Raw genomic sequence first — 13,920 nt, 5'->3', positions numbered from 1 at the left:
TATTTGACACACTTAAAGGATGCATCGAGAAAAACAACTTTCGTTGGATGCCGGAAGCCGAAGCAACGCTAAACGCGCTACCCACATCGGCCACCCCAACTCCTGGCGAGACACTCCAAAATGTACTTGTCAGCATCTAACAAATCCAGCTCGTCAGCACTGGTAGTGGAACGACAAGGAAAACAGGTACCCATTTGCTTTGTTATCTGAGCGCTGCAAGGACCGGAGCTCAGCTACCCCATCATTGAAAAGATAGTACTGACATTGGTTTACGCCGCTAGACGACTATCGTGATATTTCCAATGCACCAAATAGAAGTTCTAACTAGCTGCCCAATCAAATAAGTACTCCTGAAGCCAGAAACCTCAGGGCGCCTCGCAAAATGAGCCATTGAATTGGGAGAACAAGACATCAGCTACCAACCTCGAACGAGCATTAAAGGGCAGGCGCTAGCATATTTTTTACTACAAATACCAGGAGAACTACAAAAGCAAATGGAATATAGCACACATGGGGAGCCACAACATGAAGAAGATGGGTAGGCTTGGAACCTATATATATCGATGGGGCCTCCAGCAAAGAAGGATCTGGGGTAGGCCTCCTCCTGAATAGCCCCATGCATGAAGAAGTGACGTATGCCCTACGCTTTGACTTCCACACATCCAACAATGAGGCCAAATATGAAGCCTTGCTGGCAGGTTTGAGGGTGGCAGTAAAGATGGGAGCAGAGAAAGTGACGACCCTCATCGACTCTAGATTGGCCGCTAACCAAATCACAGGGGAGTTCGGAGCAAAGGATAAGAGGATGGAAAAGTATGTGAAAGCTATTCAGCAGATCACAAGCTCACTTAACAGGCGTGCTGCAGCCTTGAGTAAGATAGCATCAACATGTTTTGTCCACCTATCCAAAGAGGTTTTGGTAGAAGTAATCAAAGAAAGGAGTATCGACGAGCGAGGGGTCCATTCCTTATCTACAACACAACCCAGTTGGATGAAACTCATCAAAGACTAATTACAACATGGCGTCCTTCCGTACGACCACACCGATGCTTGCAAGACGAGAATATGGGCCCCACAATATGCTATCTTGGGATGGGTATTATACAAGAAAGGATACATGGCCCCATGGCTCAGATGCATAGATAGGGAATCGGGGAGGCATGCCCTTCATGAAGCTCATGCTAGCCCTATAGGAGCCCACGAGGGAGCCAGAGCCCTTACATGGAAGATACTCCGAATGGGACTCTACTGGTCGGACATCCATGAAGATGCCACCAAGATCACTCGCACATGTGCAGAATGCCAAGCCTTCTCCCTGGTAAAGGGCGTTCCCCCGGTGCCGCTAACGAGCATTGTCAGCCCAAGGCCGTTCTACCGATGGGGGATCGAAAGCATAGGACCATTCCCAGAAGCCCCTGGTAGAATCAAATTCCTAGTCGTAGTGGTGGACTATTTCACAAAGTGGATAGAGCCAGAACCATTGGTGTGTATCACAGGAAGGCAGATGATCAAATTTCTATGGAAAAATATCATCACAAGGTACGGGAACCCAAAGTCTTAATCAGTGACAATGACCTTTAGCTCTCCAAGAGTCCATTCAAAGACTGGTGCGCAGAAAGGGGCGTTGAACAAGTTTTACATATTTGGTGCACCCTCAAGTGAACGGGTAGACGGAAGTGTCCAACTGGACACTAGTAAATCGAATCAAGAAGCGACTCGGGAAAGCCAAAGGCAATTGGACAGATGATCTCCCAGGAGTACTATGGTCATACAGAATCACCCCTCGTACAAGCACAAACAAAACGCCATTCAGCCTTACATACGACGCATAAGTAATACTACCAACAGAATTAATGATAGGCTCAATACGAACAACACACTTCCAGAGCCAGGAAAACGACAAGGACCTGAGACAAAATTTAAATCTCCTAGAGGAGCAACAAGAGCGATCCAGCATACGCCAAGCCGCATACAAAAAGGCTGTTGAGGGATATTACAACCAACGAGTAAAAGAAAAGGCTTTTCGAATAGTAGAGACTATGTCCTATGGCGAAATGAGGCCATCCACGCGCAACCGCATGACAAGTTAGGAGCAACATAGGAAGGACCATACAAAGTGGCCGAGGCGCATCACAATGGGTCCTACTCTCTCGAAATGATCGAGGGACGGACAATACTAAGGACATGGAACACAAGACATTTGAAAAAAATTCCATTTCTAGAAGACGTCTCGAGCCTTCGCTGAGAAAACCCCTATGCATAAGGGGTAGCACACATCACAAAGTGAACCATGGCCGAAATGATCACCTGGACCAAAAAACGGACACTCGGTGTGATCTAATTAGGAACCATAGTGTGTCGAAATGCCAAATATCTTATCATGATAACGAAAAATGTTTTGTATCTCGAAAATGAAAACCTTAGTGTGTTTGACAATACAAGTGCTTAATAAAAAACAAAATGCATTATATAGAGGATACTAAGTGTATCCATACTTTAAAATGCCACCAAGATACTTAGAGTATCCACACAAAATATAAACGTTAATGCCTTCATGAAATATACCACTACATTAGAGCATGCCACGTATATCAAATATATCAGTGTATTAAAGCATGGGACATTTATCAAATATACCAATGCATTAGAGCATGGAACATGTATCAAGTATACCAATGCATTAGAGCATGGCACATATATCAAATACACCAATGCCTTAGAGCATTACATACATATCAGACCTCGATAATAGAGAATATATCAAACATAAACATCGCAAATTTGAAAAGGCCAAAGAATCCAAAATTATAGCACAAATAGTACAACAACTAAGCCACACATATACACACATACGCATTAACAAAAAGTACCAAGACATACTTGTTCCATTACATTCAACAAACACACAGGCCACGCAGGGCCTAACAAAAACAAGGGAAAAGAGACAGTACAAACAGTAAACCATATTTCACACCCCAAATGCTAGCACAAGGGACAAGCTCAGATCAAAGATTACCTCCACCAGCACCACTGTCTCCGTCAACACCACTAACATTATCTTGAATGCCATCTCCACCAGCACCAATATCACCATCAGCATCACCAACGCCACAGTCACCGCTTCCATCCGCACTACCAACACCGCCTTCAACCACACCACCGCCTCCATCAGTACCACCAACACCAACTCCAAGACCGCCACCACCAGTGCCACCAGCAACAATGCCATAACCACCACTGCCCATACCTACACCAAGACCAACTACACCACCTTCACGTCTAAGACCGTCCATATGATCGTCACCATTATCAAAAGCACACAAAACCTGAGACCGACCATATCCAACTGCCCTAAACCATGAATCGCAACGTAATCCATTGTTATAAACGCCAATAGAGCATCTTCAAGACTAGACGTATGGCTCGAACGAGAATCGTTACCCTCCAGATCGTAGGTCCCGACATAAATCTCAGATTTCAGTCACGCCCAGATTCTTCACCCGCAACAAATGATGTGTGACGAATTCTGATGACACCGCCTGTGAACTCTGGATATTCAATTAGCTTATCCATCACATGAACAACGCCAACATGTAGCAACCAATCCGAATATGCACACAACAATTCAAGCTCTACTCACATCACGTCCAACTCACGATCACGATCAGAAAGATCCCACTCCAAGCTCGCGTTCTGGATCATCAAACCTTCGTTAGACTGGGTCAAAAATCAACACAAGCCTCCACCGATGACCGAACATCCTCCACATATGCCTTTTCAGTAGCAAGCAAATCATACTTCTCGTTGAAGCCCCGAGCTGCCTTTTCCAGTTCTAAGACTTGACACTTCAACTCAACTTCACTAGCCACAAGATCAGAATGTGACCGTTCGAGGTCGTTAAGCTGTTGAACTCCCCGGGAACTAGCAACCAGGTAGCACATAGATTGAGCAGTGGTGTAGACCATGTTCAGAGATAGAGTAGAACTACCTATAACATCCATGTCACCAACGGTAACTAGAGGAAGAGCATGCGTGCGAACTACAGGGCATTTGCACGAACAGATTATCGAGATTCATCATGAAGATTCCACCCTAGGACAAACAGGGGCGCACTAGGGCCTAGAAGCCCATGTGAGCCCTCCATAGGAACAGGCTCACGATGTACAACCCGTGACCCATCACTCGACTAGCAGGGGGAAGGAAACCCAGATACAATAGTTGTTGACATGACTGGCTGCTTAGGATCCCCCTAACAACCCTCAGACCGTTGAACGTCATCATCGGTTATAACCACCACAACACCAGGATAGGAAGAGATCGAAGACATTAAACGTTCAAATCCATGACTTTGTATAACACGCCTTCCAATATAGCCGGAACCATCCCCAAGAGAGGGTTCACCCATTGCTTGGATAGCTTTCCGCTTTGCCATGGCGCAACGAACACTTGACACGATCCCTTCCTTGCTATCCTCCACCACTTCACCCGAAGGTCCCTGAGCCGGCTGGACAACAAGGGTCACATGTGAAGGAACGACCGGGGCAGGGCCGCTTTCCGTTGTTGAAGATCTCCCTAAAGATCAAGCCTGTAACGTCCCAAAAATACGGTCCAGAAATTTCTTTTTTAAACATAAATAAAAATCATAATTATCAATCATAAGTATATGTTGTTATAACAAAACAGAGTATCATCTCAAAACATGTTCTTTTTATCAGAGTAAACATCCCAGGCTAAAACTTCTTGGTGTGTGCCATGCAGTCATCCCGAGCTCATCCCTCCGCTACCGGAAATACTTGAAACCAAAACTGAAAACTGTAAGCACAAAGGTTTGTGAGTTCCCCAATCTACCACATACTATACATATAATAATATACTCCAAACATTGGGCCTAGCCCGCTACATCGGGCCCCACCCGACATTAGACGAATCCGAAATTAGGCCCCGCCTGGCCTCGAGCCCCGCTCGGTATATAAATCTATTTTTACTAGGCCATGCCTGTCTCCGGGCCCCGCCCGCTATACACATACAATAATAACATATAATCACGCTACTACATAAAAACAATCTCTATACAATAATTACTAGTCTCAAGGCCCCGCCTATCTTGGGCCCCGCCCTACTCTGCTACTAATAAGATATGGAACCCCATCCACACTCAGCTAGTAATGAGATACGGGCCCCCGCCCACACTCATCTCCGTACCAGGTACATACAAGTATCAAAAAGACAACAAGTGTAACTAAACATACACTACTGCCTCAGGCACCACCCGACATCGAACCGTAGCTCGGAAAATATACATATAATCCTTCCTCATGCCTCGCCCGACGTCAGACTGAAATCCAAAACATATAAAATACATCGGGATAAGCCCGACATCGGATCTAACTCCGGTATACACTAACATAGACTCGTTCCCACTGGAGAAAACTCACCTCACAAGATGACTGTTGAATTTTGCGAATAACCCCTCTTTGCTAGCTGGCAGATCCTCGAACTGTTGATCACTCGCCTCCCCCGAGCTACCAATATCAAACCAAAATATATTCAGAAGTCTAACTAGGTCAACCTTGGCCAAAGTCAAAGTCAACGATCAAAGTCAACGCTCCGAGTTGACTCAACTCGCCGAGTTGCTCCATCAACTCGTCGAGTCCTATGAATCAGAACCCTGAAATTGCAAACCAACTCATCGTGTCAGTCCCCCGACTCGCTGAGTTCCCTAGATACTCATGGTCGCGATTTACCAAATAACTCGTCGAGTCATTCATCAGACTCGCCGAGTTCTATCATACAGAATCGGGACAATCCTCCTAGACTCGTTCAGTCCCTCCCTGGACTCGCCGAGTCCCTCAGTCTATTTGGGCAATCTTAATGGATTAAGCCCCTACACTCCAGATCTAAGTCCCAAACTTTTCCTACATGCTGGAAATGACCTCTTAAAGGTGAAGTTTCCAACTTTACCCATCCCAAGTCCTTCTTAATGGGTTTAGCTCAAAACCCTAACTCCTTTAAACATAAATCCTTGTCCATTGGCCATAGTTTTCCAAACTATAGCATGTCTACATAGATCCTGTCCATAAACACCATAACAATACATAAAGTCTCAAGCTTTCCTTCCATGAATGCCCCTTTTGGCTCAAAAGGCCATAACAACTCCTTAAAGCTTGCATGGGGGTTTCCAATGGCATAAAGTTGGCACCTTTATACATTAACCACCCTTAAAGCTTTATGATCTGAAAGCATCTTTTCTTGGGACGTCCAAATCCTAAAAGCTATCAATCTTGGGCCAAAACCTTCATAAAGGGGAAAAGAAGATATCAAATGGAATGATGATCAAGTTAGAGACTTGATTACCAGAAAATGATGAGGTTGAGAAGCTACTTCTGGATCTACAAGCCTTTCTATGAGCCTTCAAGTTTCTTCTTCTTCTTTTAGTCTTAAAGAACACACTAAACCCTCAAATACAAGCTTAAAGGCTCAAGGATGCACTAGGGTTCCGAGATCTAGGGTTTTGGATCTGGGGGCTAAGAAATGAGACCATGAGAAAGAGAATAAGATGGTTAAATAGGGTACCAAGTCCCGAATTTAGGGTTTTCCAAACCCAGGCCAACTCGTTGAGTCGGTCCCCCGAGTCGTTGAGTAGGTCGCTTATCCCCCGACCCAAATCGTGCTCTTACTCGTCGAGTCATCCCACCTACTCGACGTGTTGCTTCCTGATTTTTAGATTTTCCTTTCCTTTCTAGGTCTTCTGGATTTGTGGTGTTTACAGAGCCACTGCAGATGGCAGCTTGTTAAGGCAAGGAGGCGGAGGAAGATTCTCATGCAGATCCACCACATGGTGCTCCAACTTCCCTTGATCAGAAAAGGTATGCCCCCCACGACGAGCAGAAAAGGTATACTTGTCGCTGTTAGCTCCAAATCGAAAGAAGTATTTAACGGCAAAGAAATTTGGGATGATACCGTTGGCTCAAAATATCATTTTAAAGGCCACCATTTTATGAACCACATTAGAGTGATCATTTGGACGCTCCAACTTTCGGAGGAGAAGCTCCTCCTGCAAGTCAGTCAAATGCAAGCGAAGGACGACATCGAACATTTTTAAGTAAACGACAACCTTCCTGGAAGGAGAGGCAGTGATCATGGCGCCGGGAACGGGGAACTCCACTCCGTCAACCAGAGACAAACCATATCTCATATGCAGGCCGTCAAACTCAGAAGTGGTAGGAACAAGACCAACCAGAGTACCTATAACAAGAAATCACTAGAAGGATGAAAAGGAAGGATAAAGTGCAAAAAGAAAGTGGAGAGACGAAGAGTTCCTCCCAGATCTAAGAAAGAAGGCAGAAGGTGAGATTTTTCAAAACCCTGACAAGTGACGTAACTGCCAAAAGGGATCACCGGTCACATCGCCGAAAATAAAGCGACGAGCGAACGACTTCCCAACATGTATAGATAACCATTAAGTCCATAACATCATAACTAGCTAGCAAACGCTATGACTACTGGACTAGGGGACTTGATGACGCGCCTCCTAGCGCGGGCCATGAGCGGGATCCCCAGGCCGAAGGATCCCCCAGCTAGCCCAGCCAGGCCCCGCCTGGAAACCTCAGCAAGGGCTCTAGCGCCCAGGAAGCTATTAAGTCCTAAACATCATAGCTAGGTAGCAAACACTATGACTACTGGACTAGGGGACTTGATGATGCACCTCCTAGCGCGGGCTAGGAGCGGGATCCTCCAGTTAGCCCAGCCAGGCCTGACCTGGATGTCTCAGCAAGGGCTCTAGCGTTTGGGTGTTCCCTCAGGGCGGAACGCCCGCGTGAGAAATTCGGCCTCACCAAGAGCATCCCTAGTACAGGAAAAATGGAACGGATCCAGGAGGCAAAGAGTATGCCTAGAGACTAACGCATGAGCCAATCGTTGGCCCTAACACAGCATGGAACACGATTAGCCAATCATAGGAGCGGATCCTATCGGAACTGCAGTCCTTGTTCCCCGTACGGAACAACACAGATCCCTAGTAAAAAAAGGGCCTCCGCCCAACCTGAAGAAGTAAGTGATCTCTCTCAATACTCATCACTCTTAGCTAGATATCTCCAACTGACTTGACCGTCGGAGCGTCTTCCTGGGACCTCCCCCCGGGAAACGACTGACGACCTTCTTTGTTGTGACATTGCAGAGCCTTCCGACGACAGCAAACAATTTGAGAGCAGGTGGTCGGAGCCAAGGTCGCATCTATATACACACACACACACACCAACACACAAGTTCTTTTGAGAACCAAAAAAATCATGAGAACTTGAGAACAACTAATCCAAACATCAATTTACAAAATCAATACCACAAATTTTAACGAAATGTAGCGTACAAGCCATATCTAGGTTTAAAAAAAATTTGAAGATTTTTTTTTGGTTGCAGGTTTTTTTTATTGCTAACCTTTATATATATATATATATATATATATATATATATATATATATATATATATATATATATATATATATATATATATATATATATGGTGACATTCATTAGAGAACCATAATTAACAAGGAACCAAGAAACCAATTGTGAGCGTCATAAATCAAAACGATCAACGGCTAAGGAAATAGATGTACCTTTGTATATTGGACGCACATCACATCGAATTATACTAAAAAATCCACCTCATTACCAAAAAACTCACATTTTCTTTTTCGTTTAAAATTTTTTAGGCCACATTTCTTATCGAAAAAAACTGAAATACATCGTTGTTCTTGATTTTTCGTCATCTTTCCATAGAGATCAATGTTAATATATAAAAAACGAACTTTTTTTTCCGAAAAAACCACTTTATTTTGTTGTTTTTTTCAATATCTAAGTTTATTTTTATAAAAAAAAACTAATTATACCAAAAATACTAATTTTTTTGTACTCTATTAATAAATATAAACATCGACTAAAAAAAACCCTCAATTAGTGTAGATTCACAATGTGAAAAAACTCAATCAGTTCAGATTCACATTGTGAATCTGACTTACTATTATGCACGTTGTGAATCTAAGAAGGTTCACAATGTGAATCTGAGAAGGTTCACAATGTGAATCTGAACAGGTTCACAGTGTGAATCTGAACTGAAATATTGATTTTATCTAATTTAAATATCAATATGATTCGATGTTTAAAGAGTATCAAAAAGTATGAATTTTTATATATATTTATTAATTTTTTTCTATAAAAAATAGATCTGGTTTTCAACAAACAAAGAAAATGAAATGAGTTTTTTGAAAAATAAAGTTATTCATTATATATCAATATAAATCTCTATGGAAAGATGATGAAAAATCACGAAAAACGGTATATTTAGTTTTTTTTTTTTGATAAAAAACATGGCCTAAAAAAGTTAAACTAAAAAAATGAAGTGAGTTTTGTTATAATCTGCTGCATGTGCGTCCATTGTAAAAGTCTACAACCTTTCATTTTGCCGTTGATCGCTTTAAATTTCGACGCTTTGCATTGATTTCTTGGTTCCTTTATTAATACTGGTTCTCTATTGAAGTTATATATATATATATATATATATATATATATATATATATATATATATATATATATATATATATATATATATGAGACTATGCTAATTTTGTGAGAAATGGAGACGTGATCATAGCCATTCATTTTGGAGATCAAAAAAATAAAAAATAAAACTATAAACTACAAAATAATAGGAAAAATCCAAAAAAAAAAATTTTAAATTTTATTTTCGTTATTGAATTTATCCAAAAAATAAAATAAAAAAAGAATAAAAAATCCCATTTTTTTCAAATATGATTAATATTCTAATATTCCACTTGAATTTTTAAATTTGTTAGAATATTTTAACATTATATTAGAACTTTTTGAAATTTTAGTTTAATTTTCTAATAGAATATTCGAACATTCTAAAAATTCGATTTGAATATTTATAGTATAATATTCTATTTAAATATTTCACGTATTTTTTTAGAAAAAAAACAGTAAGTTTTTATTATTATTATTTTTTGGATAAATAAATCATGAAAATGATATCTAATTTTGTTTCCAAATTTATTTATTTATTTTGCATTTTAAAAATATTTTTTATCTCTAAAATGAATAGCTAAGATTGCGTCACTATGTCTTAAAAAATATGATGGCCTCACATGAATCTAACCCTTATATATATATATATATATATATATATATATATATATATATATATATATATATATATATATATATATATATATATATATATATATATATAATTAGTTACATGGACTAAGACGCATGATTATCCGCAGTTATGTGACAACGGATTTAGAGTTCGCAAGTTTTTACGTTTTTTAGTTCTAACAATAACTCGGATATATATATATATATATATATATATATATATATATATATATATATATATATATATATATATATATATATATATATATATATATATATATATGATGGCGTGCATAAGCCGGCCCGGAAGAGTCACGCCCGACCAAGAAACCTAGCGCCCTGGCCAAGCCAAGAGAAGCGGACTCAGCGCCCGCTAGCGCCCCTAGAGCAGGGCACCCCGGTGAAAGGCTCGCGCCCGCCAGGGACCCTCCCGGCGTCAAGACAAAGGATACGGTCACGCGACAAGGCAAATGATCAGAGCATTACCGCTGGAGCCAATTGCAGTACTCTGACATGAAGAAGTGCACAACCTCAAATCCACGCATCTGACGTTGTCCCCTAAAAGCGATCCTGTCTCGTACGGACGAGCAGGGTCGCTAAGTATAAAAGGACGCACTCAGGTGCCCTAAAAGTTGATGTGTTTTAGCCATAAGAACTTTCCTATGTGCGCATGCAAAACCCTAATGCTCAGATCTAGGCTTTCTAATTAAACATGCTTTGAATCCAAGACTTCTAATGGCTAATTAGGTTAAATAACAACATTGAAACACATCTAGAACCATACCTTTGAATTCCTTGTTGATCTTGTTGTCTTGGAGCTTCTAGAGTCACAATTGTCACTCCTCTAATGGCTTACAAACACCAATAGCAAGGAAGATGATTTAGGAGAGAGGAGAGGGGAGGAAATCGGCCAGGGTTCTCTTACTTTAGGAGAGGTGCCGATTTGCCTTGGTTATGGGGTCTATTTATACTTGTAGACTCCTTAAGGGTTACAACCTAAACCCTAATTGGATAATCTTCTCTTAAGGCTATCCAAATCCTTTCCTTAGATAAGTCATGGACGATTTTGAAGCTATCCTAGCTTCTAGAATCCGTCCACTATATATCTATAAGTATTTATAGTCTAAAGCTTAACTATCAAATAATTGACAGTTTATACCCCTTTATTAATCTCTTTAAGTCACCAAATTAATTCCAATTAATTCTATGACTTATATTAATCAAATAACAATATATTATTCTTTATATTATTCTCATAATATATTAATAATATTTACTCTCTCTTAATAAATCATCCTATCAAGTTGCTATGGTGAAGGCAACCCAAAAGGACCATGCACAACCGGGTCAAATACTTGCCAAATATAGTTGCAGCCTTAGACACTATTCCAACAGTCTCCCACTTGAATAAGTCTAGTAACTATATGCACAAGTACAATTCGGTTTGCAATCGTAGCTCTCAAAGACGCTGTCAAACTCTGATCTAATCAATCTTGTCCTTAAGATAAGGGATCGTACAGTCCTCTGTTAGATATCATGCTGACAATCCTATGGAATGGTTAGTCAAGCATTTAGGTTTCTCGATCTCTGTTTTATTTGACATAGAACTTAATCGAACACATCAATTCAGTTCTGACCGGGCCCGACACATAAGTCAAATCAAATCATCGAGCGGCTGAGATATCGCTTTTACCTTCTTAGATAAAAGTTACAGATAAACTTCGATTTATATGCATTTACTTATTCATTAATCAACTATACACAACAATGCGTTTTATAACACCGAGTTACTGATGCGTTTTCGCATTATCAATGCACAATCAATTAACAAATAACAAACCATATATCTAGGTTTTAAGACTATATGATATTATCGTCTTGCGATCACCCTTTTATATCATATTCCATAAGGTGATTCCAGCAAGCGCGGGTTTGTTCCAATGCTCAAAACTAGTTCATAAGCACTCATGAACGTTGCAGCAACCCTTTGCTATGTCTAAAACCATTTAGACAATCTACACACCAATTCATGACAATCTTCATTCATATCTACTTCTAACATATGAACGATTGTGGACAATTTGAACAATTTGATTATTCCTAATAAACTCAATTATTCTGGAAGTCAAAACATGCAAAGTGAAACAATAGTTAAACAATTAACATAAGACAGTAACATTACTCATAAATAAAACTCCTTTATTTAATCATCAAATGTTAATTACATTTATCTATTACACGTTTCCAATACTATCTAATCTATGCTAATATCATCCTTCAGCCCAATACTCCTAGCATGCTGCAAGTGCTTAACCCTACTCAGTCCCTTCATAAGCAGATCTGCTGGGTTATCTTCTGATGATATCCTCTTCACTACGAGTTTTCCTTCTTCTACACGATGTCTAATGATGTGATATTTTCTGTCGATATGTCTTGATCTACCATGATCCCTCGGTTCCTTGGTCAAGGCAACCGCTCCTTCGTTATCACAGAAAATCTCCATGGGCTCCTTTATGGCAGGTACAACTCCAAGATCACCGATGAAGTTCTTCAGCCATATTGCCTCCTTCGACGCTTCGCTCGCTGCAATGTACTCTGATTCGCACGTTGAATCAGCTATGGTTTCCTGTTTGGAACTCTTCCATGTCACTGCTCCTCCATTTAGGGTAAAGACCCAGCCCGACTGCGAACGGTAGTTGTCCCTGTCGGTCTAAAAACTGGCGTCACTATACCCTCGCACCTTCAAGTCATCACTCCCTCTGAGGACTAAGAACCATTCCTTCGTCCTCCGAAGGTACTTAAGGATGTTCTTCACCGCAATCCAATGTGCTCTGCCAGGATTCCCTTGATATATGCTAACCATGCTCAAAGCGAAGGCTACATCAGGGCGAGTTCAAGTCATAGCATACATGATTGAGTTAACTGCAGAAGCGTATGGTACTTGGCTCATTTCTGCTATCTCAGCTTCGGTACTCGGACTTTGAGTCTTACTTAACTTGGCATTACCTTGTATTGGTAATTCTCCCTTCTTTGAGTTTTCCATACTAAAACGTATTAGTACCTTCTCTAAGTAAGTATTTTGACTAAGTCCAATTAGTCTCTTACTTCTTTCTCTTACTATCCTTATTCCCAAAATGTAAGAAGCCTCTCCGAGGTCCTTCATAGCGAAGCACTTCCCGAGCCAGGACTTAACCTCCTGTAGAGTCGGGATGTTGTTTCCTATGAGTAATATGTCATCGACATATAGAACGAGGAAGCTTACTATACTCCCACTGGCTTTGACATATACACAAGATTCGTCTTCGCTTCGTACAAATCCAAACTCTTTGACTTTCTCATCGAAGCAAAGATTCCATCTGCGAGATGCTTGCTTAAGTCCATAAATGGACTTCTCAAGCTTACACACTCTATTTGGATGCTTCGGATCCACAAACCCCTCTGGCTGAGCCATGTAAACATCCTCAGCCAACTTTCCGTTAAGGAAAGCGGTCTTGACATCCATTTGCCAAATCTCATAATCATGAAATGCGGCAATTTCTAGCATCACTCTAATAGATTTAATCTTCGCAACTGGTGAGAAGGTCTCATCATAGTCAACTCCGGGAGTTTGAGTAAAGCCCTTAGCAACCAATCGCGCTTTATATGTGTGCACGTTTCCATCCACGTTGGTCTTCTTCTTGAAGATCCATTTGCACCCAACGGTCTTACGTCCGGGCACGTAATCAACCAAATTCCAAACTTGGTTAT

General features: G+C 40.9%; 1 protein-coding gene across 1 annotated transcript; it reads right to left on the bottom strand.

The window, feature by feature from the left end:
• Positions 1-2,856: 2,856 nt before the first annotated feature.
• LOC111911222 (uncharacterized) lies at positions 2,857-3,293 on the bottom strand. Its single transcript, XM_023907002.1, has 2 exons — positions 3,017-3,293; positions 2,857-2,921 (listed from the first exon to the last, which is right to left on the bottom strand). The coding sequence occupies exons 1-2, from the start codon at positions 3,291-3,293 to the stop codon at positions 2,857-2,859; spliced, it is 342 nt and encodes a 113-aa protein (XP_023762770.1).
• Between the last annotated feature and the right edge of the window lie 10,627 nt (positions 3,294-13,920).

This window comes from Lactuca sativa, chromosome 8, assembly GCF_002870075.4.
Source record: "Lactuca sativa cultivar Salinas chromosome 8, Lsat_Salinas_v11, whole genome shotgun sequence".
Taxonomy (NCBI): Eukaryota; Viridiplantae; Streptophyta; class Magnoliopsida; order Asterales; family Asteraceae; genus Lactuca; species Lactuca sativa.
The sequence above is the reverse complement of the archived record's forward strand: the minus strand, read 5'-3'. Positions and strand labels throughout refer to the sequence as shown.